Raw genomic sequence first — 25,659 nt, 5'->3', positions numbered from 1 at the left:
TCAGAAGGGAGTGTGGGATTAGCAGTGTGCAACTTTTTTTAAACAATATTCTACTTGAAACCAGTAAAAGTTCACTAAACTGTCCCAGTAAATGTTTCCTGTGATTTCAGCTACATGCCCATCGTGGACTACATTGACACACAGTTTGAAGCCTATTTACAAGAAGAGTTAAAGATAAGACGTTTATTGTACAAATATCATGACACCCGCATTCACGCATGCCTTTACTTCATCGCTCCCACTGGACATGCCCTCAAATCTCTTGATCTGATCACTATGAAAAAGTTGGATAGCAAGGTAATATTTCCTGTTTACTGTACCTCTGTGCGTTCACAAGAGATAGTTTTAGTGATATATTTTACATGTGTGGACAACAAAGTGGCACTGGGGTCATAAGATCAGTTCTTGACCAGGGCCCTATCTGTGGAGTTCGAGGGATATATTAATCAAAGATTGGAGAGAGATGAAGTGCCAGCCATTCAACTTTGAACTGTCATTTTACAGGTGTTTAAACAATGATAGTTGGGATCTTATTGGTTGATACTTGATGTCTCTCCATGATTTGATACACGTCCCATTGTATATATCCTTTTTATATGTTTTATGTGTGTGTTTGCATATGTTATTTTATTATAGGGAATTTATATATATATATATATATATATATATATATATATATATATATATATATTTTTTTTTATATCATAGTTTAATGTGACTATTGTTTACATAAAAATAACAGTCCTTCTCTCTTCCCCCATCTATAACATGGGACTTTTCACCCAACTCCGAACGCCATGGGATGAGAAATTGGGTGAAAAGTGTCAAATCGCATTTGTTTCACCTCTGATCCCATGCTCGGTCCTGTGATCAGAGCCAGGAATCGCAAGGGCTGCTATCAAGATTTATTGGATCCGGCAACAGTTGCTGGGATTGCATATGATATATCGTATGCAAATGGACCGCATACGATGTATCGTATGTGATCCTGCTGCCAGGGAGGTCAAAGGAGATTGCATTCAACTTCTCGCCTCGTAGAAGTCGCATAAGTGTAAAGGGGCCACCTGACAAGAGTATGTGTGTGCGTGTACAGTATATGTTCTATATGTGTGTATGTTTATACACATGTATATTTAGAAACCCCCTTGGAAAAATCCGGTACTTGTGGATTATCACGGCTCCCATCGCATGCCATATATAATGGCATGCGATGCGATTTTTACAGATTTTTGACGGTTTTTGTCAAAATCGTATACAATTTGATCGCATACGATTTAGCACTGAAAAGCATCCAAATGCATTGGAATTAGTATTAAACATGTTCAATGGCCTCCAAATGGCATTTTTTAGGCTGTACCACCCCCACTATCAACGCGATCCCAAAGCGTTGCGAGCGCCGGCAGTACGCGTCCTACGACCTTTTCATACCCCCACTATCCACGTCGGCGTGGAGTTGAGAATAGAAAGTGTGGCGAGCCACCGAGCCCGAAGCGTGGCGAGCGGACGCGGACACCTGTGAAGCCCGTGAGGTATCCGCTTCCCCTCGAGGGGCTCGCTGCGCTCACCACGCTTCGGGCTCGGTGGCTCGCGGCGCTCGCCACACTTTCTATTCTCAACTCCACGCCGAAGTGGATAGTGGGGGTTTGAAAAGGTCGTAGGATGCGTACCGCCGCCCCTCGCGGGCTCGCTGCGCTCGCCACGCTTCGGGTTTGCGTTTATAGTGGGGGTGGTACAGCCTCAAAAATGCCATTTGGGGGCCATTGAACATGTTTAATACTAATTCCAATGCATTTGGATGCTTTTCAGTGCAAAATCGTATGCGATCGCATGCGATGCGATTTTTTCGCATACGATGGCCATCGTGGGAGCCGTGATAATCCACAAGTACCAAAAATCCTGCATTTACCCCTGTTGGTCACCTGATGTGTTCTCTGTAATGCTTTGCAGAATGTGTGCGCATTATAATAAACTGTTAATAAATTTAGAATAGCTAAATTCTCATAGTTTAGACTAGAGGTCCCGAACTACAGCATTATGGTCTAGCTTCAAAACATTGTTTTTATGCATTTGTCCTACTTGAAACAACTATTTGTTACATTGTGCTACTATGGAACCCCAAATGTGCATTTCATAGTGAACAGTATCTGAGCAGATTCCAGCATTTGTGACACTACAGGGATGTGTCTGTAAAAACTTTTGAACATTCATAAAAGTTTTACAAACCTTGCAATATCCAGGCTCACAAGAGAGAACCCACACTGGTTAATTAGTTTTTTAGTGCTGCATTCTTTACACTGAGTCTCCCTTCCAGGTGTCCATGTAATTTGCTTTTGTATCTTACTTGTGGAATTTATTTTTTCCTAGGTGAACATCATTCCAGTCATTGCAAAAGCAGATGTCATCTCAAAGTCTGAATTGCATAAGTTCAAAACAAAACTCATAAGTGAACTGGTCAGTAATGGCGTGCAGATCTATCAGTTCCCAACAGATGACGAGAACATCAGTAAGCTCAATGCCTCAATGAATGTAAGGCTTGTATAATATACATACATCATTATGCTTTCTGCTATTATTTTGTTATTGGGATTATAAATTACAAGTTAGCGAGCAATGGTTGTCCAGTTGGTATATAGGGCCGAATTCATGTGCACTGCAGGTGGGGCAAATTTAACATGTGCAGAGACCGTAAGATTTGGGTGGTGTGTGTTGGAACTGAAATCTAAATTGCATACACACGGAGTGATTTTCACCCCTTTTCTAAACCATCTTACTAGACCGGATGGATCGCTCCATGTGTATAGCCTCCGGATACGGTGATACGTAGTGCCGCTCAACGCTATCGCCCGCAGAGATAGACAGTTTTTCAACCACTATGCCGTGGCACACTAGTGTGCCTTGAGCTGTTCTCAAGTGTGCCCCCAGATCTAGAGATGCCCAAACCAGTTTACAGCCACCACCAGTTCAACTGTTATTTACTGGTCTCTTCTTTTCATGTAAAGGGCCAATGTATTTTATTTTTGTTACCTGTGGGGACCAGTGTGATTGTTTTTTATATGGGGGCAAAAACTTAGTTTTTTTTTTTTTCCTGTGGGGCCAATGTGTTTTGCCCTGTGGGGATCTCATGGTGTACCTTGGCAATTTTAAAATCTTATTTAGTGTGCCGCAAGGTTAGCGGGTTGAAAAATCACTGTGCTATAAACATTAGGCAAAGCCCTGCTCTGCATAGATCGCTCAGCACACATCGCTGTGTGGATCATGTGTGTGTGCGCAGCAATCGTGCGATCGTGCTTAAGCAACAGAGGCCGAGTCACCCCGTGTGTATGCCCCTTAAGAAAAAAGCAGCCAGTATTTGCCCTGCACAGAAACAAAATAACTCGCCCAAAGCACTCTTCCTGCACATGTTACATTTGCCCCAGCTGCAATGCACGTGGTTTTTCCCATTTTGAGAATAAATATGTCCTGGTATCCAGTCTGAATTAGGCCCATATTGGGAATAATATTACTACAAAACAGAGCTTCAGTGCATAACATAGGTTAACATGTATGAGATGATAGAAAAACAAAACATCTTTTTGACTGCACTGAAAGCAAATACAGAACATTATAACTCAGAGAAAAACCCCAAAAGTGTATTTATATTTATTTTAAGAAATGCAAATGAGGTTTTATGAAAACTTGGAACGGTTTTGGTCCTGTATCACAAGTGGCCTTTCATGAAATCCTGCTGTTTCTCCAGGCACAGCTCCCTTTTGCAGTGGTCGGAAGTATGGAGGAGGTCAAGATTGGTAACAAGATGGTAAAGGCTCGGCAGTATCCATGGGGGATCGTACAAGGTAAAACCTTTCTGTCTGTTGCTTGGAGAAGGTTGTACTCTGACTTCCCTGAATAAATATATTTTTGGAATCTTAAGCCGTCTTAAATTGGAATCTTAAGCCGTGTTGGCTATACACAGTGGGGTATATTTACTAAGCTGGCAGTTCTATTGAAGATGTGATGTTGCCCATAGCAAACAATCAGATTCTGATTTTAATTTATTAGTACCTTAGAGAAGATGATTGATAGAATCTGATTGGTTGCTATGGGTAACATTCCATTTTCAGTAAAACTCCAATCTTAGTAAATTTACCCCTGCGACCAGTTAATGTTTTTTTTTTTGTTTTTTTTTTTTTTTCTTTACTAACATGTATACATACACATAACCTGCCTTCTTCCGAGATAGGGGTTTTAGCTACATACTTTGTAACTGATTATATAGAAAGAGAACATCCATATCAATACACTATTTTAGGTGATAACTCATATTCCAACTTAACTAACAGCCTCTCTTTATGTTATTTCAATACCTAACATTAAGTGAATTTTTATGCTTATATTACAAATATGACCAATGATAACTTTAGTTTCTACTTTAAGGACCATTTACTAACCCATGCCTACAACTCCTTTTCTCGCGTTCCAATCCATTACTTAAATACCTGAAACATCGTGACATTTTCTTATGCCCCAGCAATAAGAGCCATATTTTATCAAAAGGTGAACAATCTTAGCCCCCCCTATATATATGCCCTATTTCTAATGTGTATAGTGGGAATTCCCGCCCCCCCAATCCCCCACCCAACCTCCCATTTCCCCCCCCACTATCAATACTATGTGCATTTTATTCTGTGCCCTTTTTTTTTTTTTTTTTTTTTTGTTTAAATAATATATTTCTAGTATTTATTCTTTACCAAAATTTAAGTGTTATCGTGTGTAAGAGCCCCGTTGGGCATATTATTGTTTCTTATAGAATTTAGTCCTAAACCAACCCTCCCATATTTCAAAAAACTTTTTTGTGGTTTTACGTGTATAGCTTATATATCTCTCATGTTCACTAGTTTGATTCACCAAATTGATCCATGCTCTAATTTCAGGTCCAGTCTTAGCCATCCAGGAGCGTGCAATGATTACTTTGGCAATTGTACACAAATTTATGGCCAGTTGTTTTTTACCAGCCGTGAGTTTATCATTTTGCCAGACCCCCAGTATATATGCCAGGGGGGAGGCATTTTGCAATAGAATACCATTTTGTGCCATTATTTGTTCTATCTCTTGCCAATATTTCCTTACTACTCTACATTCCCAAATTAAGTGAAAAAAGCCACATTGCAATTCGTCACATTTGGGACATTTATTAATATAATTGGACGCAAATTTACTGATTTTTTCGGGGGTCATATACGTTCTGTGCAAAATATTGAACTGTATTTGTTGGTCTCTAATGGAATTAGTTGCAGTTGTAATAGAGTTAAGTGCAATTCTCCATGTTTCTTCATTAATCCCTATAATCTCCGTTTCCCATTTTGCCCTAAGTACAGCTAGGTCTTCATCTTGTGTGTTTTCCAACAAGAATTGATAACATCTTGAAATTATTTTCTCCTTTCCTAACTTATTTATGAACAATTTAACTGGGGATTCCTTTACACTAATACCATCCTGCCCATTCTGCCGTGAGAGCGCACTCCGCATTTGTAAGAATCTAAAAAACATTTGTTTTGGGAGTCCAAACTCATCCTGCATCTGCGTAAAAGACTTCATATGGTTATTGCTGTAAACTTGGCCGATGGACGTTATTCCAAATTGATTCCATATTCGTGCTACTTGCTGATCTCTAATTATTTCAGTACCATTTAAAGAAAATAGGAATGTATCAGGATCAATATCACTTTCCCTCTGAGTCTTACTAACCCGCTGCCATACTTTCCTAGCCTGTACAATTAAGGGGACCTGAGTTTTAATTTTCGCTTTTGTAAGTAGCACCTGCAATGGCGTATGCCTCGGGGCCACCAGTGCCAGTAGCTTGAGCAACTCAACAGGATGTTCCTGCCCATTCATCCATCCTTTTATTTGTGCTAATTGTGAGGCATAATAGTATGACTTAAAATTGGGCATCGAAAGTCCCCCCTTTTCCCGTGGTCTAATCAATATGGTCATCTTAACCCTAGGTTTTTTATTTGCCCATACAAAAGATGATATAACCCCTTGCATCTTATTAAATACAGCATCATTAATAAATATCGGGGCTTGCTGAAGTACATACAACACCTTAGGCAAGATGACCATCTTGACCAGGTTAATACGACCACTTATAGTAAGAGGGAGTTTTGACCAGCTTTTGAATTTATTTTTCATATCACTAATTATTGGGTCAAGATTATTCCGCACGTATGCTCCCATTTCAACTGCAACATAAATTCCCAGGTACTTAAACTGGTTCACCCTTGGTGGATGATGCGGCAAGGGAATTAGCGAATTTCCTTGTCCTCCAGTTATAAGTAACTGCGATTTACTTAGGTTAGTTGTTAACCCAGAATATCTCCCATATTCTTGAATAACTTCAAGCACTTTATCTAGGTCACTTTGGTATTCTGAAAGCCCAACTAATAGGTCATCCGCATATAATGATATAATGTTATGAGCATCTGGACCACCTCGGATCTCCAGTGTGCTTCTTAATTTACAGGCCAGGGGTTCTATTGCCAGTGCAAATAATTGCGGTGACAACGGACACCCCTGCCTGGTACCCCTATATATATTAAAGGTTTCCGACACGTATCCGTTAACCAGTACCCTTGCCTTCGGTGTTTGATATAGCAGAAATACTCTCTTAATAAAACGGGGTCCAAAACCAAAACTATTCAACACCTGCCGTAAGAAGGGCCACTCTACTGAATCGAACGCCTTATTAGCGTCGAATGACGCTACTCCTACGCTTTTATCCATAACTCCAGCCCACTGCAAGTACGAGAAGACCCTGCGGAGATTAATGGCAGTCGATTTACCGCAGATAAAACCGGTTTGATCCGGATGTACCATATGATGAATTACTCTTCCCAATCTCACTGCCATAATCTTCGCATAGATCTTCGCGTCAGCGGAAATCAAGGAAATCTGCCTATATGAATCTACCTTTAAGGGGTCTTTTCCTATTTTTGGGATGACATTAATCACTGCTTCCGTCATTGACTGGGATAGTTTGCCATCTAGTTCCATCCCCCTAAATGAGTTCCATATATGTTTGGCCATATTCTTCCCAAAAAATTTATATACCTCACTCGGTAAACCGTCCACCCCTGAGGCCTTACCCTGTGGCATAAGTCTAATGGCTTCTTCCACTTCTTCAATAGAGAGGGGTTCCTCCAGCATCTGTCTACTCTCCTCTGGGAGAGAAGGCAGCCTGGGGTGACTTAAAAATTTTTCTAGTTCTCCCGTCTCTATATCCAATCTGGATCTATATACATCCTTAAAGTGTTTAACAAATACTTCTGCTATCTCTGAATTTGTAGTTACCATCAGGCCACTATCTGAGTAAATCTTAGTTATAATAGTAGGGGGCGCGTTTGTTTTAGCCATGTATGATAGGTATTTACCTGCCTTATCACTATTTAAATACAGTTGATGAGAGCTTTTTAATATTCGGAAAGTGGCCATTACTTGGAGGTGCGCCAGCCATTTCTGCTGTTCTTTTAACCATATTACTTTAGAGGTCTCGCTCTTATCATTCAAGTATTGATTTTCCGACTTAACCATCTCCACCTCCAATGCATTGGCCACTTCCCTATCTTTTTTTTTCCCTACAGCAATTTCTTTCATAAGGATTCCTCTTAAAAAGGCCTTAAATGTCTCCCATACGATTGTATTACTGGCAGTAGCATTATTTTGTGCAAAATACCCTTCAACTTCCCCTGTCAAAAATTCTCCACCATTAAATCTAGTCAGCCAACTAGGATGAAACCGCCAATACGAATAACCTCTATCTAAATTCAGATCTAATTGCATGATTACAGGTGAGTGGTCTGATATACCTCGTGCTTTGTATTCTATCAGTGCCACATAATTGGTCAGTGCAGGTGAAACTAGGATCATATCAATCCTTGAGAAGGAATCGTGTGGCACAGAATAACAGGAGTATTGCCGGACACTAGGGTGTCTCTCTCTCCAGACGTCCCTCCATCCTAACTGCTGAATAAATTCGGCCAACCCTTTATTTTTCACAGCCTTTATCATTTTCATCTGTAATCTATCTATATCTGGATCAATAACCGCATTATAGTCCCCAAGACATATAATTTGTGCTGAGGGTCTCTCAGCTGCAAAATCTACTGCTTTCCTGAGTACATCATAGGAAAATGGCGGAGGAATATATATCGCTAGTATACAAATTCTACACATTTCAATATTTGCATCTAAGAAAACATATCTCCCCTGTGGGTCAATTTTACTGGTTATACATTCAAATCCAATATTTTTCTTTACTATCACCGATACCCCCCTAGATGCGGGAGAGAACTGGGAATGGTATGATTTATCAATCCATGGTCTTCTTAACGCCAGGGTTTTATTCCAAAATAAATGGGTCTCTTGGAGACATATTATATCTGCTGCCATTGTTTTACATTGCTTCAGCACAAGTGACCTCTTAATTTTTTCATTTATCCCCCTAACGTTCCACGTTAACACCCTAACCATTGCAAGTTCTCTCCCCCATCTTTATCACAACAGTACAACATCCCCGATATCCGTTCTCTTTTCAACCCAGAGTTGCAGGCTACACACATAACAAACTTTACATCACATACTACACAAACCCTAACCCCTTCTTCCACCCCCCTCCCTGTATAACCTATCCCCTTAGGCATACCTAATAGGACCCCCTTACTCACTGTTCTACACTTAATTACACCGTAACACTCTTTAAAGGCACTTACTCTCTGCCACTAGGGTTTTCCCCTTTTTTAAGGCATGCTCAGCTCCCCAGACAATTCTTGAGGGCATCATATTTTTAACAAATATTTATATTTACAGCTTTATACCCCCAACTTACGCTGTGTTTATCCTCCCCCCACCCCCACCCCCCGCTCCACCCCCCCCTCCCACTGAACCGTTACTTTTTTTTTTTTTTTTTTTTTGAACCTCAGAATTTAATACAATAAGCTGGAAACAACATCTACTGTCCAGTTTATAGTGCTGGGTCTCCACTAGCCAGCGGCTGGGTACGTCCCGGGTGGGTTTTATTCAACCAGTCTGCTGCATCCTCAGGTGACAGGAAAAATTTAGACTCGTCATTGTACAGCACTCTGAGTTTAGCTGGATAGAGCATGAAGTATTTTAAGTTCAAGTCTCTAAGTCTGCTCTTCACCTCCTTGAATCTTGATCTCTCCTTTTGAATTGCATATGGGAGGTCTGGAAAAAATGATATTCTCTGTCCATTATAGCACAATTTCTCATTATATCTGGCCAGTTTTAACAGATTGTCCCGATCTTGAAAATGCAAAAGCTTTAACAGCATGGTACGAGGCGGGCCACCAGGGATGGGGGGCCTAGGGGGTACCCGATGGGCACGCTCAACTGTAAAGAATGGAGTTAGGGACTCCTTCCCGAACACCTGCAGTATCCAATCTTCCATAAATTTTTCAGGAGATTTTCCCTCCGCTCTCTCCTCTAGGCCTAAAACACGCAGGTTACACCTACGAAGTCTACCTTCCATGTCAGTGACTTTATTCTGCAATTCAACCACTTTACTGGACGTACTTTTTAGCTGTCTTTGCATTGGTACCATACTATCTTCTAAGCAAGAAATTCGATTCTCCACTTCCAGTACTCGATCCCTTATTTTTTGGGCATCGTCCCTCAGCAAGGTAATATCTGATTGTAATTTATCTATTTGGCCTGATAGGCGACTTTCACATGTGCTGACTGCATCTAGCACCTGCTGTAAGGTTACTTCATTCTGTGGCTGAGACCCACTTGCTTTTACAGGGGTAGACTGTGGAGTATTGGGAATGGAATTGCTTGTATTCTGGGTTCGCGCAAATTTTTCTAACCGCGCTGCAGCTGTTGATGTTTTCCCCATTTTAGTGATACAGTGTGCTATGTTATACCGGGATCGCTCACCCCTTTCCACGTGGGTTAAATTTAATTTACTGTCTTTAACACAGTGTCACTGTCCATGAATCGTCCAGCACTGTAACATAGACCACTGCTCAATATGTTCTGCTGTTAACAGAGCGTTTTGTACTGTCATGTATCACAAACAAAGGCAATCTTACCCACAGCGGGCTTCAGTTCAACCGACCGTTGTTGTGTGTCACGTAGACACCTCTGCTACCTTATTCATATGGGAGAGGTTCCATGCCTTTTAGACTCAGTCCTCAGCTCTCTGCAGCGAGCTCCTAGGAAAAGTCACTCAGCCGCTTGTACTCCTGATAGGGCGCCCACGTGCTGGGATATATAGCAAGGTGGCTGATACAGTCAGCAAAGTTGTCAGGCGAAGTATCGTCACGCCACTCTCTACCCACGTCTCAAGGGGCCGACCGTCGCCTTCACTGTTCCAGCCGCCCGCCCAAGCAGGGGAATCGCCGGGGTCTCGCACACGGCGTTCGCATCCGCCAAGCAGAGGCTCCCGCCAGCCGGTCTCAGCGCTGTCAGCGGGCGTCAGCAAATTCAGCCGGATCTGACGTCTACCACATAGGCGTGCGTCACCCGTCCGCTTGTACTGGCTTCCGCAGACACACCACCAATAGGGAAACACGGGGGCACTCCTGGCAGTTCTCAATCATAGCATTTCCGAACTCGCTCAGCGCGGTCTCGTCTCTCTCTTCTACCGGTCAGTATTCTCCATAGGAAGGGGTTATGGGTCGGGGGACGGAGGATAGGGGAGAGACACTGGGGAGCTGTAGACTCTCCTCACCTCACGTGCACGCCACCGTGGCTCCGCCGCGACCAGTTAATGTTTTAACCATCCCATTAACCCACCCCTCCTAACTGTCCCTGCCATAGCCTGACTCTGGTACTTACTGTCAGGATTTTGACCATCTGGGCGCTTTTGTCTTCATTCTGACTGTCTGGATCCCACCTTCAGGATCCTGATGGCTGCATCTGCATTGATCTCATTGGTATCCAGTCAGTAGGTTGACAGTGACAGGGTTAACAGTCAATAGTCAATTACTATTGATTTACAGGCAATAGGTTGACACATGAAAAATAGGTTGACATGAGTCTTTCTTGATTTTTATTTTTATTTTATTGAACCGACTTGTTCTTCTCCATTCATGTCTGCATAGTGGGAGAGCAAGGCAATCAGAATTGGGGGGGGGGGGGGGGGGGTCCATGTCAACATATGTAGATAGACTAAAAAAAGATGAAAAACTCACCCTTTTCCATGTTTTCCTTTTGTTTGTGTCGACCATTTGTCCATTTCGATTGTTTCATGCGTCAACCTATTGCCTGTTGACCAATAGCGGTTGATCTATTGATTGTTAACCAAATAATCCACACCCAAAGTCATTGGTGGAGGTGAAGTTTTCCCAGGGCACAAGGTAGCCCCTGTATAAGGGATCCAAAAGTAGCAGCTAGGCTAAAGTTTAAGGAAATTTGTAGTATAGGAAATACAGAAATTTATTTTTACTTTGGCCTACCACGGTTGGAGGTCTTGCAGGTGTACGAGTTAAGGCCCATACACACTGGGCGACTTTGAGTTGAAAGCCGCCCTGTGTGTATGCCCCACTGGTGAGCTCTGCTGCTCACTCCCACATCATCGATGGTAAAGCCGTTCATCTACCAGCAGATGAGCGGCTTTGAGGACGGCTTTGCATAGCTCTACGCTATGCAAAGCCATCCTCTCCGCGCTGACGCTGTCGGGCAGGGGAAAGCCGCTCAGTGTGTATGCACTGAGCGGCTTTCCCCCCAGCGATGATTGCGATTATCACTGTCCATACACGCTGGGCATAGTCGCCAAGTGTGTATGGACCTTAACATACATACTAACATTTAACTGCAGCTTGCTTTTATATAATGTGTTTTTATAAATATCAAAAAATACGGTACTTGTGAGTTATCTGGACGCACGATTTTTTGATTGTATGCCTTAAGTTAAGGCATACAATCAGATGCGATGCGATGCGATATCGCATCGCATCGCATGCGACCATCGGATGCGATGACCCGATTTTTCCATAGGAATCAATGTTAAAATGATTCCTATGGAAAAAGGGGTCCTTTTCATACCCCTACTATCCAAGTGGGCATGGAGTTGGATATAAACCTGTGGCGAGCGTAGCGAGCCACCGAGCCCGAAGCGTGGCGAGCGAAGCGAGCCCCGCGAGGGGACGGTATTCCGTGTCCCCTCGCGGGGCTCGCTACGCTCGCCACGCTTCGGGCTCGGTGGCTCGCTACGCTCGCCACAGGTTTATATCCAACTCCATGCCCACTTGGATAGTAGGGGTATGAAAAGGACCCCTTTTTCCCATTGAATTCCATGTTAAAATGGACTCAGTCCATTTTAACATTGATTCCTATGGAAAAATCGGGTCATCGCATCGCATCGCATCCGATGGTCGCATGCGATGCGATGCGATGTGCCCGATCCGACCCGATTTTGAAATCGGGCGTCCGGATAACTCACAAGTACCAAAAATACTTCTTCTTGAGTGAATTTTTATTTGGACTTTAATTCTAGCTTTAAGAGTATAATAAATTGTTTAACTTTTTATATATGAGCAAGCAAAAGTGGAACCAATGGGAATAAGTCTACAAAATGTATTTAGCAAGTCTAGCTGATGTTGCTGGGGAAAGGAATACCCTTTAATTATCTTGTGTATTTAAATGTGCATAGCCAGCAAACGGTTTTCCAAATGTGTAGTGTCCCTTGTAAGGTTAAAAAGTCCAGCTGTTCACATCAAGGCATAGCTAGGGCATCTAGCAACATGTTTAAGGCATGGGAAAATCTGTCTGCATCATGCACTTTCTATCTCCTGACTGCTAGCCTTCCTCTAAAAAGCTGGTCTCCCTGATCCCATGTCTTCATGTGTCCAATTAGGTTTACTGTGGGATACTAATGGGGCCTACACATGTAGTGGTTTCAGGTCATTTTCTTAGTGATCTGACTAGATCGCTTAGAAAATGACTCTACATTGCTCCGTGGTTGGGGCCATAGCGATGCACGGCCCTGCGTGTCACTATCGCCCCGCAAATAATATCCAGCATGCTGGACAAAACTAATCCTATTGCCAGGCAGGGCCAGTGTTCTCCTCAGAGACCACTGGACCTGACAGATTGCTCAGCACACATCGCTGACACATCGATGGTTGCTGAGCGATGTTGCTGAGTGTTCTGAACGATCTAGCTACTCTCAGAACATCGCTCAGCATCTCCCTTTACATAGACACATTCATATCCTTCTTTCAATTACATGCGCAATTGTCCTTATCTCCCACAGATTTCTGTACAAAAATAAGACATTCTTCCTCCTGTGCTTTGCCTCCTGTCACCATTGCTCGTTTTACATCCTGGGGCCATAGAGGGGGATACACATTGATGCTATCTTCCTCCCTCTGAGCTCTCTTATGGCAACAACAATGGCCATTGCCCACTTATGAAAACATGACTATCCTCTCCCTCCTATTTATCCATGGTTATCTCGAAAATGCATTAAAATTGAGACTTCCAGTTGCCTCTCCTCCTCTTCTCTCTCGCGACCGCGGATGAAGTGGTGTGAATATGTCACGGAGGAACCAGGGAACACTATACTTTCCACACACTCCTCAGCCCTAGGCTATCATTCTGGCTGTCTCTAAGCTGTCTGGGTACATGTGCTCAACTTGTGTTTGTTACGTTAAGAAAATGGCTCCTTACATGAAGCAGAATGGTTACTTTGTTGATAGAGTTTAAAATGTACTACAGGTTGAGTATCTCTTATATAAAATGTTCGGGACCAGAAGAATTTTGTATAATGGATTATTCCGTATTTCAGAATATTTTTATATTTCAATAATGTATCTTTAGGTATGTTACATTTCTGTTGTACAAACACATGAAATACACAAATATATTTTATTTGTGCATAAAACAAGGTTTCAAAACGTGAAACAAAATTTATGTACAACCTCAGATACTAAATTTGAATGCCAAACAATCATTGTCTTGCACATATTTAGTGCCAGTTAAGGTCCATACACACTGGGCGACTATGCCCAGCGTGTATGAACAGCGAGGATGCCAATCATCGCTGCGGGAAAAGCCGCTCCATGCATATATATATATAGGTCCTTATTGAGTGACTTTCCCCCTGCCCGGCACCTACGGAGGGGGGAGGACGGCGTTGCATTGCGTAGAGCTATGCAAAGCCGTCCTGAAAGCCGCTCATCTGCTGGTATAACCAGCCATACACACTGGGCGGCTTTGAGCTGAAAGCCGCTGAAACTGTGTGTTTTGAGCGACTTTCAGATCAAAGTTGCCCAGTGTGTATGGGCCTTAACATATCATGTCCTCAATAGTGCTGTTACAGATGTCCCCAGTAGTGCCAGTTACATATCATGTCCTCATCAGCAGTGCTGTTACAGATGTCCCAGGTAGGTTTTTAGCAAAATAAAAAATCACTTTCTGGAATGTATGGTTTTCGGAATAATTTGGATAAGGGATACTCAACCTATATTCTGGTTGTCATACTTTATGCAAACTCATTATTCCTCAGTCCAATCAGCTTTTTATAGACTTTTTGGGAGATTTCAGTGGGCAATTTATGTTTTTTTTTTACATTTTACATGGATGATCATTGCATTATTATTATTTTTTAATACTAGTGGAGAATGAAAACCACTGTGACTTTGTAAAGTTACGTGAAATGCTGATTGGTACCAACATGGAGGATCTAAGGGAACAGACGCACACCAGGCATTATGAACTGTATCGGCGCTGCAAGTTGGAGGAAATGGGATTTCAGGACATGGGTCCTGGAGATAAGCCTGTAAGGTAGGTATTTGATTGGTCCTTGACTTTTTTGTTATTTTTGTTTTTTTTCAGCACCATTAATGCAGTTTTTTTAATCACTGAAAATCGAATTACAATTCATTTTGACAAGCTGTTCTATACAGTAAGTCTACATTTTTATTAAAAAAAAAAAAATTTGGGTTCCACATGGGTCGCCACATTTCTAAAAAGGCCCCCTGGGTTTTACATTCTAGCATAGCTATCATTTAATTTCAAATACTTGGATTCTCTTACAAAGAATGCATTGAGCGCCCATTGTTTCCCAGTGTAGCCATATTTAGTGGCCTCACCCAGCACCTGTTGCTTGCACAGCTGTTAGGTGCAGTGCTCAGCTGTACCAGGAATGTTCGTGTGGAACGGAAGCAGACTGCTGGTGGCTGACTGAAGAGTTTCACAAATGCAAATAACAAATTCTCAGCTTCAACTCTCCCACTGGCACTAAAGAAAGCCCATGCTGTAATCCCAGCCAGATTGGAAACTGCTACGTCATTTAATTGGGTGGCACAGTGTTCCATTTTCTGGTTTCAGTTTATGTTTTAATACATTGGGCCTGACTGTGATTTGCACCCAGTCACGGCTATCCTTACTATGTAGCATTTGCACCTATGATTCAATGCTCATGCAGCTATAAAGCCTTTCCCTGATATACACACGTGTCCTGGTTAATAGTTGCTCGCTGTGGGCCACTACTTACCAAGCAGTTGGTGACTGTAAGAATTGTTCTGTCATGTTGGATTCAGTAATAATTTCTCACAAACTTTTCTAAAGGGGTCTATGTACCCCAGTGGTGGAGTCAGGTGGAAAAGTTATGTAAGCAGCGTTACTGAGGACGGGGTCTGTTGATGGCATGGCAGGATCCCTCCTCATAGAACGGATTCTGTGCTGGATGCAGTTTTGGCCTTCCTTGAGTCTATTGCTGCAGTTGTATCTGTGACTTTATGCTAATGCCGCTGCAGTGCACTTCCCTGGTCTACATCCATTCATCCATTCATCCGCATATGCAAGGACTGAGACGCCACTTTCATTGTCTACCACCATTACAATCATGCTTTGTGCTTATTTAGATGTCACCATCGATTGCACCATTGATACTTTCACCCACCCTATGCTAGATGCAGATCATCTATCTGAGTATGTTCTCCAATGTGAGCAATTAAGTGTCTCTATAAGCTAACAATTACAGTGGTCCCCATTGGGAAAAAAAAAACATGGGCCTACAGTAAAAAAAAAAAAAACACATTGGCCACCAACATATTTTTTCATTTAGCCCATATAGGAAAGAAAAAAAATTGCTCACAACAGGAAAAAAAAAAGTTTTTTGGGATGGAATAAAAATCCTATTAATGCCTATTGACGGGTGTGGGATAAAAAATAAAGCGAGCGCAGCGAGCCCGCAAGGGGGGGCGATCCACGGCCCCCCCCCCTGTCGGGATTTCGGCGGTCTGGATTCCGGCGTCGTGATTTTGAACCCTGGGATCCCGACCGTCGGGATTTAATAATGAATCCGCTGGAGGCATGGGGACACTGACTTGAGGTTGCAGTGCTGTTCGAGCAGATGGTTTCCCTGGCCCAACATCCCAAACACTGACAGTGCCTCGTGGGCAACCCCCACCCCTCCCAGTCTCTGGTTGCTGCTGTAATGTGGTGTGTCTAGAAGAGGCTCCAAGTAATCCCCATCTATGGCCAGAGTCCAGGAGCCGAGTGGAGTAGGATCATTTTATTTTGCGGCAGTGCGATGTCATGTGGCCAGGAGACAGGACCTTCCTCCAGTCCACACTAGTTGACTGCTGAGGACTGGCTTTTGATTAGTGCTGGCTAGGAGCTGTATTTCTTATAAAATAAAAAATATAAAATAATTTTTTTAAATAGATTTAATTGGACCCACAATGGGGAGACCCAGAAACGAGAAACAATAGATAAACTGTTTACCTTTCAGGCACGGAAAGGTTGAGAAAGCAGTCATGTGCAAAGGCCCAACCTGAGGTAAATAGGGAAGTATCTGTAGGAATTGGGGACAAAAGAGACATATATTGATGAAATCCTATTAATACTTTGCTTATGCACTGTATTCATAGTAGGAACAGAAGGGGAGGGACCACGGCCAAAAAGAAACAACACTGATTGGATAATTTGAATATATTTTGAAACAAAGTCAACAAAGAGCGTCAGGAAATGGACTAATCATTTATTGTGTCAACACTGATGAAATGTCCACACTATTAGAAAGTGGTGGCATAGAGTTGAATTACTTGGTACGGCACGGTTAATGAGTTGGATGATGAGGACTAGAGGTGCTCATACGCGTTACAATTATTGTATACAATATTGCATCTCATCGCATCTCGGTTTTGCGATGAGATGAGATCTAGTACAAAAAGTATGTGCTGCACATACTTTTTGTACTAGATCTCATCGCAAAACCGAGATGCAATATTGTATACAATAATTGTAATGTGTATGGGCACCTTTTCAGTGGATCTAGTGGCACTTCTGATGGTATGTATGTCTAGCCGTATACCTTCCAGTAGTGCCACGCCCCAACCTCCCCTCCTGCAGGCTAACCTTCCTTTCCAGCAGCTTAAACATAGCCCTTTCCCCTGGTGATAAAGCTAACCCTGGCAGTCTGTGCAGAGTGTTAGTGTGGCACACATTGACATTCTGCACAGGCCAACATGTGCTACTTGTGTAGTTTCACGGCGCCTGATTTATCGGATGCGATTTTTTACTTGTTCATAACCCCACTATACACTACGCATGGAGTTGATTTTATATAGTGTGGCGAGCGCAGCGAGCCACCGAGACCGAAGCGTGGCGAGCAGATGCGGATTACTGCGCTCGCCACACTATATAAAATCAACTCCATGCGTAGTGGATAGTGGGTTATGAACAGGTAAAAAAAAATCGCTTTGGATCGCATTCGATATATCGACCGATATTGCATCCGATATATCGGGCGCCGTGAAACTACACAAGTACCCAACATGTTTAATCACAACATTTTAACAATGTCAAAATCATAACTCTTTACATTGTGATGTCAACATTGCATGTCAACAGTGATGTCAGCATTTTGACGTCCCAGGGGCACCACAGGGATATGTCTTCAGACCAGCACTTCCATATCTTTTTCAGTGACATATACAGTACTTCTGGTAGTAAGTATGTCTGAGCCTTTTGTAACATGACATGTCATAAAACAAGAGACCGGACACCGGAATAGTCCAGTAGGGAACATAAAACATAGGAGGAATTCCATGCTGAAGACTTAAGAGCAAATTCTGCTGCGAAATGTGCGATTTTCTGTGGTGAAATGCAGAATGAGGCATATATCCCGCAGAACAGATGTGAGAATTGTACTTGTCTCTATTGAAATACTGAAAATGCTAAAATATTAGGAAAGAGAGAGTCATGTTACTAGTATATACGTTACTGTTCACGTAGATTGACATACTTTAGAATGTTTAACATTCCATCCTTGTATGCTACGTAGCTGAAGTGACATTTTCTGCACAGGCCAGTTGTAGTGTCCTTCAGTGATTTCCCCTCACAGTGAAAACTTTATTGCAAATGTCCTCATTCCTGATTATCTCCTGCATGCTTTACATATATATAGCGCAGCTCTTTTTATATAGGCAAACTTGTTTTTGAAGTTTTAGTGGTTCTTTAAGGAATGTGCCTTTCGTTTTAATTGATGACTCTAGAATAATTTCACCTCAGACACAAGAAATGTTCCCTAGCATAATGATTTCTAGTAGCTCCTTTTTTTTTTCCTCCTTGCTATTATGAGACTGATGGGTAGAGATTAATCTACCAACAAGATTCATGCACTTAGTCCAAATTTGGTCACAGTTGGTTGTTTTTGGGTTGGTCAAATGTTCAATGGTCCTGCTGAGGTTGCCGATGTTGATTATTATGACTGTCGCTGAGGTGTTCACACGGGTGAGGGAGGGAGAGTGGCGGATAGGGGCCAGAGCAGGGAGCGACCAGCGTTTTTATGGGCGTCCCTGCAAAAATGCAGGCAGGCCAATGCTGCCAGGGGAGGGGGGAGGGGAGGGGGGCAGCTGATGTCACATGACATCAGCACCTGCCCTCTCTTAGTCAGACTTTGATGGAAATAAAGTTTAGACTGACTTTTATTTCCGAAGGGGAGAGATATCATTTGATGGTCGGCGAGCATGGAATGATTTGTCCCCTTTGGCCGCATGTGAGAGGATGTGTTCACGTAGCTCCCCTCGCATGATAACGATGGGATGTGCATGTGGACTGGCGGAATTAAGCCGTTCGCTTTGGAGAGACAATAGTTGGGATGACTACCATATTGACCTTTGCCTGAAGCTAGTTTTGCTGGAAGTGTGCATTTACAGAATGAATAGCTTATTTCCGGCTCCAAAACCTAAAACTATTATGTCCATGTGTCATATAATACATATTTACGTAAACTAATCTTACATGATTAATCTTTTGACATAAAGCATCACCCCTGTATTGTGTTTTTACAATGCACAATGCTCAACCTGGGGCTTTGTCTAGTTTCCAAGATTTAGGATTTTAGGAGAGTGTTGCTGTGATTATATTGTGTGACAGAAGGTAATGTAAACCATTACAGAAAGAAGTCTCTTGATGGAATTAGGCATGAATAAAATGACTACAGTAGTGTACATTGCGACAAACTTTAAATATATATATATATATATATATATATATATATATATATATATATATATATATATATATATATATATATATATATATATATATACAGTACAGCTGAAACAAATTGTTTTAACTAAATTAGTACAAAGACAACAAATTTGGATGTTCCTGTGTTACTGACTTGCATGAAGGATAAAGAAGAAGATTCCAAACATGCTAGAATAGTATTTAGGGCCCAAATGTTCTTATTTCAGGAAGTACATCATTTGTTACAGGTTACATTATGAAATAGTTGCAGCTTTATTTTAAAAAAAAATTTGCTTCCCAAGCAGTTCTACTAAGCAGTGAAATAAAATTCTCAGGATGCGTTTATGGCTCTTGTATCCTGTTTACTCTTCTTCAGGCTGAACTAACACTGCAGCCTCCCATAGTGCTGGTTACCGTATCAGCATTAGAATCAACTTTATTGGCCAGGTATACTTGCGTATACTAGGAATTTGATTTGGATTGCTGTGCAACAGCCGTTTAGGTAACAGTTAAACAGTGACAGTACAGGTATACACAACATATACAGGGTATATGCACAATGTGCCCTGGGGATTGTAGATGCAGGGAACTGCACTGATTCACTGAGCTGCACAGTGCCTAGGCAGCCATCAGCGGCGCCACTGGTCATTGCAACAGCCAGGTAGGTAACAATATAAGCAGAGACAGTACAGTTATCACACAGTGAACACCTACCCGCCGAGCTGCACAGCGCCTAGGTAGCCAACAATGGCACCACTGGTCATTGCAAACAGCTAGGTAGGTAACAGTTAAGCAGGGACAGTACAGTTTTTAGGTTGCTATGCAGTGTGCGAGACAGGGGAGACACGGGTACATATGGCTGAGTGGCACAGTTCCATCTATGTGGGCTTGTGTGGCACATTACTAGTAACAGTTGTTCATATATCATATACAAGTAACATATAGCAGAGAATATTTTATTATTCACATCATCCCTGCTCCAATATGTCTTTGGAGAGTGGGAGTAACTCTAAACAGATAGAGATCCCTGATTGGAATGAAACCCCTGAACTCGGAGCTGTGAGGCAAAGAGCTATAGTTGTTTATTGTTCTATGATAGTATCTCGGTAATTGTTTCCTTTACATACATTATATAGCATCTTCTACTCTGAGGGAAAGCAGCTGCTTACAATTAGCTGACCTTATGCTACCTTGTAATAGTCACAGTCCATACTTCCATCATTTATCCAGCACTGTTCAGCACCAGATGTAAATGACACGTCTAGACAGGAGCAATTTCAGTTTTGTTTCTGGAAAAGCTGCTGATTACAATGCACTTTATTATGTGTTCTTGACATTTTTCTAAGTGTAAATTGCAATGTAATTGTTGCAAAAGATGAATTTGACAGCTGCAATTGTACAGGGATGGGTTTGTGTACATTGTCTAGTTTCAAACATTGATTCTAACAACTGATATTCCTGATAGCTTGCTTCATTCCTTAAAATGACTTCTTGTTATGGCCTATGCCATAACTGGACACTGGTTGCATTCCTGACATAGTTGTGTTAGCCCACTAACCACGGAACAGCTGCATTGTACACTGGTATGTACTGATCTCTTCTTCTCCATGCAGACCTTTATTTTAAGGGGAATCCATCAAAATGATATAATGATGTCGAACTGCATACTGAATGTTGTATGTTTAACCCTTTGAGTGCCAACATCTCTGTGAGAGATGTTCAAAAAATCCGCTAAAAATGCCAGCGTTGCTCACATTTGTTATATAAATTCAAATAAAGGTTGTGTCAAAAAAAAAAAATTATATTTCCTACATAAGGTAACATTACAGGTCATTATGATTAATACAAATGTTTGCTTGGCAATTTTCACACCTATTTTGATGGGTGTGGATCATTTGGTCTACAACAACTAGGTTGACAAGCATTTGGTCGACACCACTAGGTCGACATGCAACAAGGTCGACATGGGCAGGGTCGACTGTCAAAGGGTCAACATGGGGTTTTTCACTGTTTTTTTTTGTTTTTTTTACCCCAATGTCGACATGGACACAGTTTGAAGTGTACCGCATCGTTCTAGTGGATGGTAGGGCATCAAAAAAACGTGAAAAACCCTATGACGACCTAATGCTTGTGTCGACCTAGACTCATGTCGACGTAGTGGTGTCGACCCAATGCTTGTTGACCTAGTTGTTGCAGACCAAACAACCTTATCCCATTTTGACAAATTCACTTGGCACTGAAGGGTTAAGCATGCATCTAAAATCCAGCACCGGTCCTACTTATTTATATTGTTTGTGATAATAAATAAAAGCACTCTTAGCAGGCCATAGCTAACTATAAAAGGTCTCAACACAAACTGTTTTTGTTCTGGCAAACCACAAGCACAGCAGGAATTTACAGACACATTATCCTGGGTTTACATAGGGGTATTTGTTGAATGCAAACTTTTTTTATTTTATGTATTAAACCAAGCCATACAGTATGACATATGAGCTAACAAAATGTCCTCATTTTATGACTTGATAATCATGACCGATGTACTAAGCAATTTTTTATTTACACAGTGTACCGGTACAACCAGTATAGTGTTCTCTAATAGACCGGTTAGCCACACAGGAACCATTGGCTGAAACCGTGTGAAGAATTTGTAGTACAATATAGTGATTAACAATATTGACAGATGTGTAAAGGTCAAGTAGGATTAGTACTGAATGATGACAGGTTTAGCAGTAAGAAGTTTTCCACATGCTTCCTTCTAGATAGCAGTCTGAATATCTGGCTGTAGCTAAAATCAAGGACATATAAGGAGGGATGTACTGTCTCTCCATGTCAAAAGTTAAGATTTAATCATTAAATATGAGGATTTTTGAATATTTGAGTTTGTTACAAACTGTTAGTCACACATCACTAGCTGTAACTCGCTATCCTGTTTTTTAATGTTCTAAATACAAATTAAAGACCTATTAATTTACAGCTTCAGAATCTGCCAACAAACCTGCCAAAATGATCACCATAGAAAAACAAGGTGTCTCTGGCTGATTATAGAGAGTGGACATCCCCATACAAAAATCCACAATTGTATGGCAAGATCAGGCTGCGAGTGGGGCAAGATGTGCAGCCATTGGTGATGTTTTGTTGCCCCAGAACAACTTGTTCCCTTCTTGTCTGACTGAATTGACCCCATAGTATATTATGACAATCTACTGATGTTCTCATCTGTATACCTACTGCCACCTAGTGTTTGCCTTGTGGCATTGTCTGTCTAGAAGCCAGCAGCACAGTTCATCTCGGTAGATTTCCAGGCATACCATTTAAGAGGCTAAATATGATGGTATAGATTTATTTAGCTATTGCGTTGTCCCATTTGCAGGACTTTTAAATGCTACATTTGTGGTGTGATCTAATTTATCCTATGCATGTATATGTACAAATTACTGGCTACAGCAATGCTCTGCTTGTTCTCCAGTTTGCAGGAAACCTATGAAGCAAAGCGACAAGAGTTCTTCGAGGAGCTGCAGAGGAAGGAGGAAGAGATGAGACAGACCTTTGTGCAGAGAGTAAGGGAAAAAGAGACCGTGCTGAAAGAAGCAGAGCGAGAGGTACTGCGCGAATTTCTCCTCCTATTAATCCTTCAGAAATTAGACTGTGTAGAACTAGACTGTATACTGCAAATATGTGTATGGTCATTTACATTTCACCATTTGCTCTAATGGTGGTACGTAAACAATTTACCCAGAGGCTTGGATGTAACATTGTAACAGTAGGGTGACAGAACTGCATAATTGCAACCGAGAACCTCCCCCTTTATGTCTACTGATTTTATGTGTGTTCATGTCTCAAAAAGGTATTGTGTAAACTCATTATAGTATGCAAATATTGAAGCTAAAGAATTTCATATTCATGGATGTCCTCTAAACCAACAAAGTATACACACTGAATTTGCTGCGCTCCCCATGCTTCAAACACAGCTGAGTCATTAAAAAAACCACTGGAGCTACCCGTAGACAAACATCGGCATTACATAATAGGCCCTTTATGTTTGAGATTATAATATGTTAAGTAGTTAGCTAACCTGTTTTCAGTGATTTGTTCTATACTAAACATAAGACTAAAGCAGTGGTAGCCAACTCCAGTCTTCGAGAGCTACCAACAGTTCACATTTTCCAGACAACCTATCTGCTACACAGGTGCACTCGTTACTCACTGACACATTTTAAAAGATCAACAGGTGGAGATAATTACTTCACTTGTGATTCTGTGAGGAGATCTGGAAAACATTAACTGTTGGTAGCTCTCGAGGACTGGAGTTGGCTACCCCTGGACTAAAGTAAAGTTATTGTTTCCATTACCAGGCTCCGATGTATGGATCTGTAGTTGGGTACTACGATTATACTTAATCCATTTCTTGAAATGGATTATGCTGATTCACTGTAGCCTAAAGACCAGCACATGTATAGCCTGTAGCCTGAAGACCAGCACATGTATAGCCTGTAGCCGGAAGACCAGCACATTAATAGCCTGTAGCCTGAAGACCAGCACATTAATAGCCTGTAGCCTGAAGACCAGCACATGTATAGCCTGTAGCCTAGCACATGTATAGCCTGTAGCCTAGCACATGTATAGCCTGAAGACCAGCATATGTATAGCCTGAAGACCAGCATATGTATAGCCTGAAGACCAGCATATGTATAGCCTGAAGACCAGCATATGTATAGCCTGTAGCCTAGCACATGTATAGCCTGAAGACCAGCATATGTATAGCCTGAAGACCAGCATATGTATAGCCTGAAGACCAGCATATGTATAGCCTGTAGCCTAGCACATGTATATCCTGTAGCCTAGCACATGTATAGCCTGTAGCCTGAAGACCAGCTCTTTGAATACGTTCTCTTTGCTGCATAATTTGCTGATCTATTCTTTCTTTAAATAATGGGTACATTATTTAAAGAAAGAATAGATCAGCAATTTTTTTTTGCTCATGATAATTCCTGGAGATCCAATATGAGCATCGTTTGTTAATTATTAACAGTATGCATTTTCATTTTATTATAAAGGATTATTTTAATTTGGTTGAGAAATGCATTGGAGTATGAAATTTGGTTCCTAACTGACCACAAATACCCATCATGTGTGTGTACAGCTTCAGAATAGATTTGAACAACTGAAGAGGCTTCATCAGGATGAAAGAGCTAGTCTGGAGGAGAAAAGGAAAGAGCTGCTGGAGGAGGTCAATGCATTCACTAAGCGGAAGGCTGCTGCAGAGCTACTACAAGGACAGGCTTTTGGAAGTGTCGCCAACTCCAGCTTGAAAAAGGATCGCAAAACGTAAGTGCCTGATCCTATGTGCTACTGAATAATATACTACAGGGGACAATGGGGACACTATATCAATAAATGCTGCCAATAATAGTACAAAACACAATATGTACCCCTGTGGGGTGCAATAAAAAAATGAGTGAATATACTTGTAATAAGAAGAATTCACCCCAAAATTCAGACGGTCCTCTGCGTCTGGAGTTTAATTTTCCCCTATGGCCCATTTCAGGATATCTATTGTACAGTATAGCAGTGTCCTGAGAACGTAGAGAAGTTCACCAGGAATGCAATGTGAGTGTTCCCTCCATCTATATTCTTACAGCTTTTTTCTCTGCTGTGTATTTTACAGTTTCATGTGATTGGACGACTCTGCGGTGATATTACATCAATGGGCGAGTGTTTTTTTGTACTTTTATATAAGATTAAATGTATTTTTAATGCCCACAACCACAAAGAACAGGAAGCAATGAAACTCTGCCAAGGACATTTCTGGTAAACTTGCCATCTGACCACCTGCTGTTTAGACTTTATACTTGTTTTCACGGCTCCTAGGACCATGGAAAATTCAAGGGAAGAAGTTTGCAGTGGTTTTTTTAGGGATTCTTTATTCTTAATAAAGGGATTCTTTATTCTTATTCTTAATAAAAAAAAAAAGGAATCTATTTTGTTACATGTGTATAAGGTTACATTTGTCGGAGGTGAGAAGGAACAAGTACAAACTGCCAAATCTTAATGTGCCTTATAACATTAGGACTTGATTACACAGCACATTTTGTTAGCAAATGGACAAAACCATATTGCACTGCAGCTGGGGCAGATGTAACATGTGCAGAAAGTTAGATTTGGGTGGGATGTGATGAA

General features: G+C 41.6%; 1 protein-coding gene across 2 annotated transcripts in view; it reads left to right on the top strand.

Annotated features, from left to right (window-relative positions):
* The window catches only part of LOC146060788 (septin-10-like), a 58,905-nt gene extending 33,472 nt beyond the window's left edge, over positions 1 to 25,433 (top strand). For both annotated transcript variants that reach the window (XM_083174410.1, XM_083174411.1), the window contains exons 5-11: positions 111 to 297; positions 2,365 to 2,526; positions 3,737 to 3,833; positions 14,616 to 14,784; positions 22,949 to 23,081; positions 24,623 to 24,807; positions 25,148 to 25,433. In XM_083174410.1, the coding sequence (XP_083030536.1) occupies positions 111 to 297; positions 2,365 to 2,526; positions 3,737 to 3,833; positions 14,616 to 14,784; positions 22,949 to 23,081; positions 24,623 to 24,807; positions 25,148 to 25,157 (943 nt within the window). In that variant the 3' untranslated portion in view covers positions 25,158 to 25,433. The remainder of the gene's footprint in view (positions 1 to 110; positions 298 to 2,364; positions 2,527 to 3,736; positions 3,834 to 14,615; positions 14,785 to 22,948; positions 23,082 to 24,622; positions 24,808 to 25,147) is intronic.
* The last annotated feature ends 226 nt before the right edge of the window (positions 25,434 to 25,659 follow it).

Source organism: Crinia signifera, chromosome 2 (assembly GCF_055691185.1).
Source record: "Crinia signifera chromosome 2, ASM5569118v1, whole genome shotgun sequence".
Lineage (NCBI taxonomy): Eukaryota > Metazoa > Chordata > Amphibia > Anura > Myobatrachidae > Crinia > Crinia signifera.
Note: the sequence above shows the minus strand (reverse complement) of the source record. Positions and strands in the feature narration are given on the sequence as shown.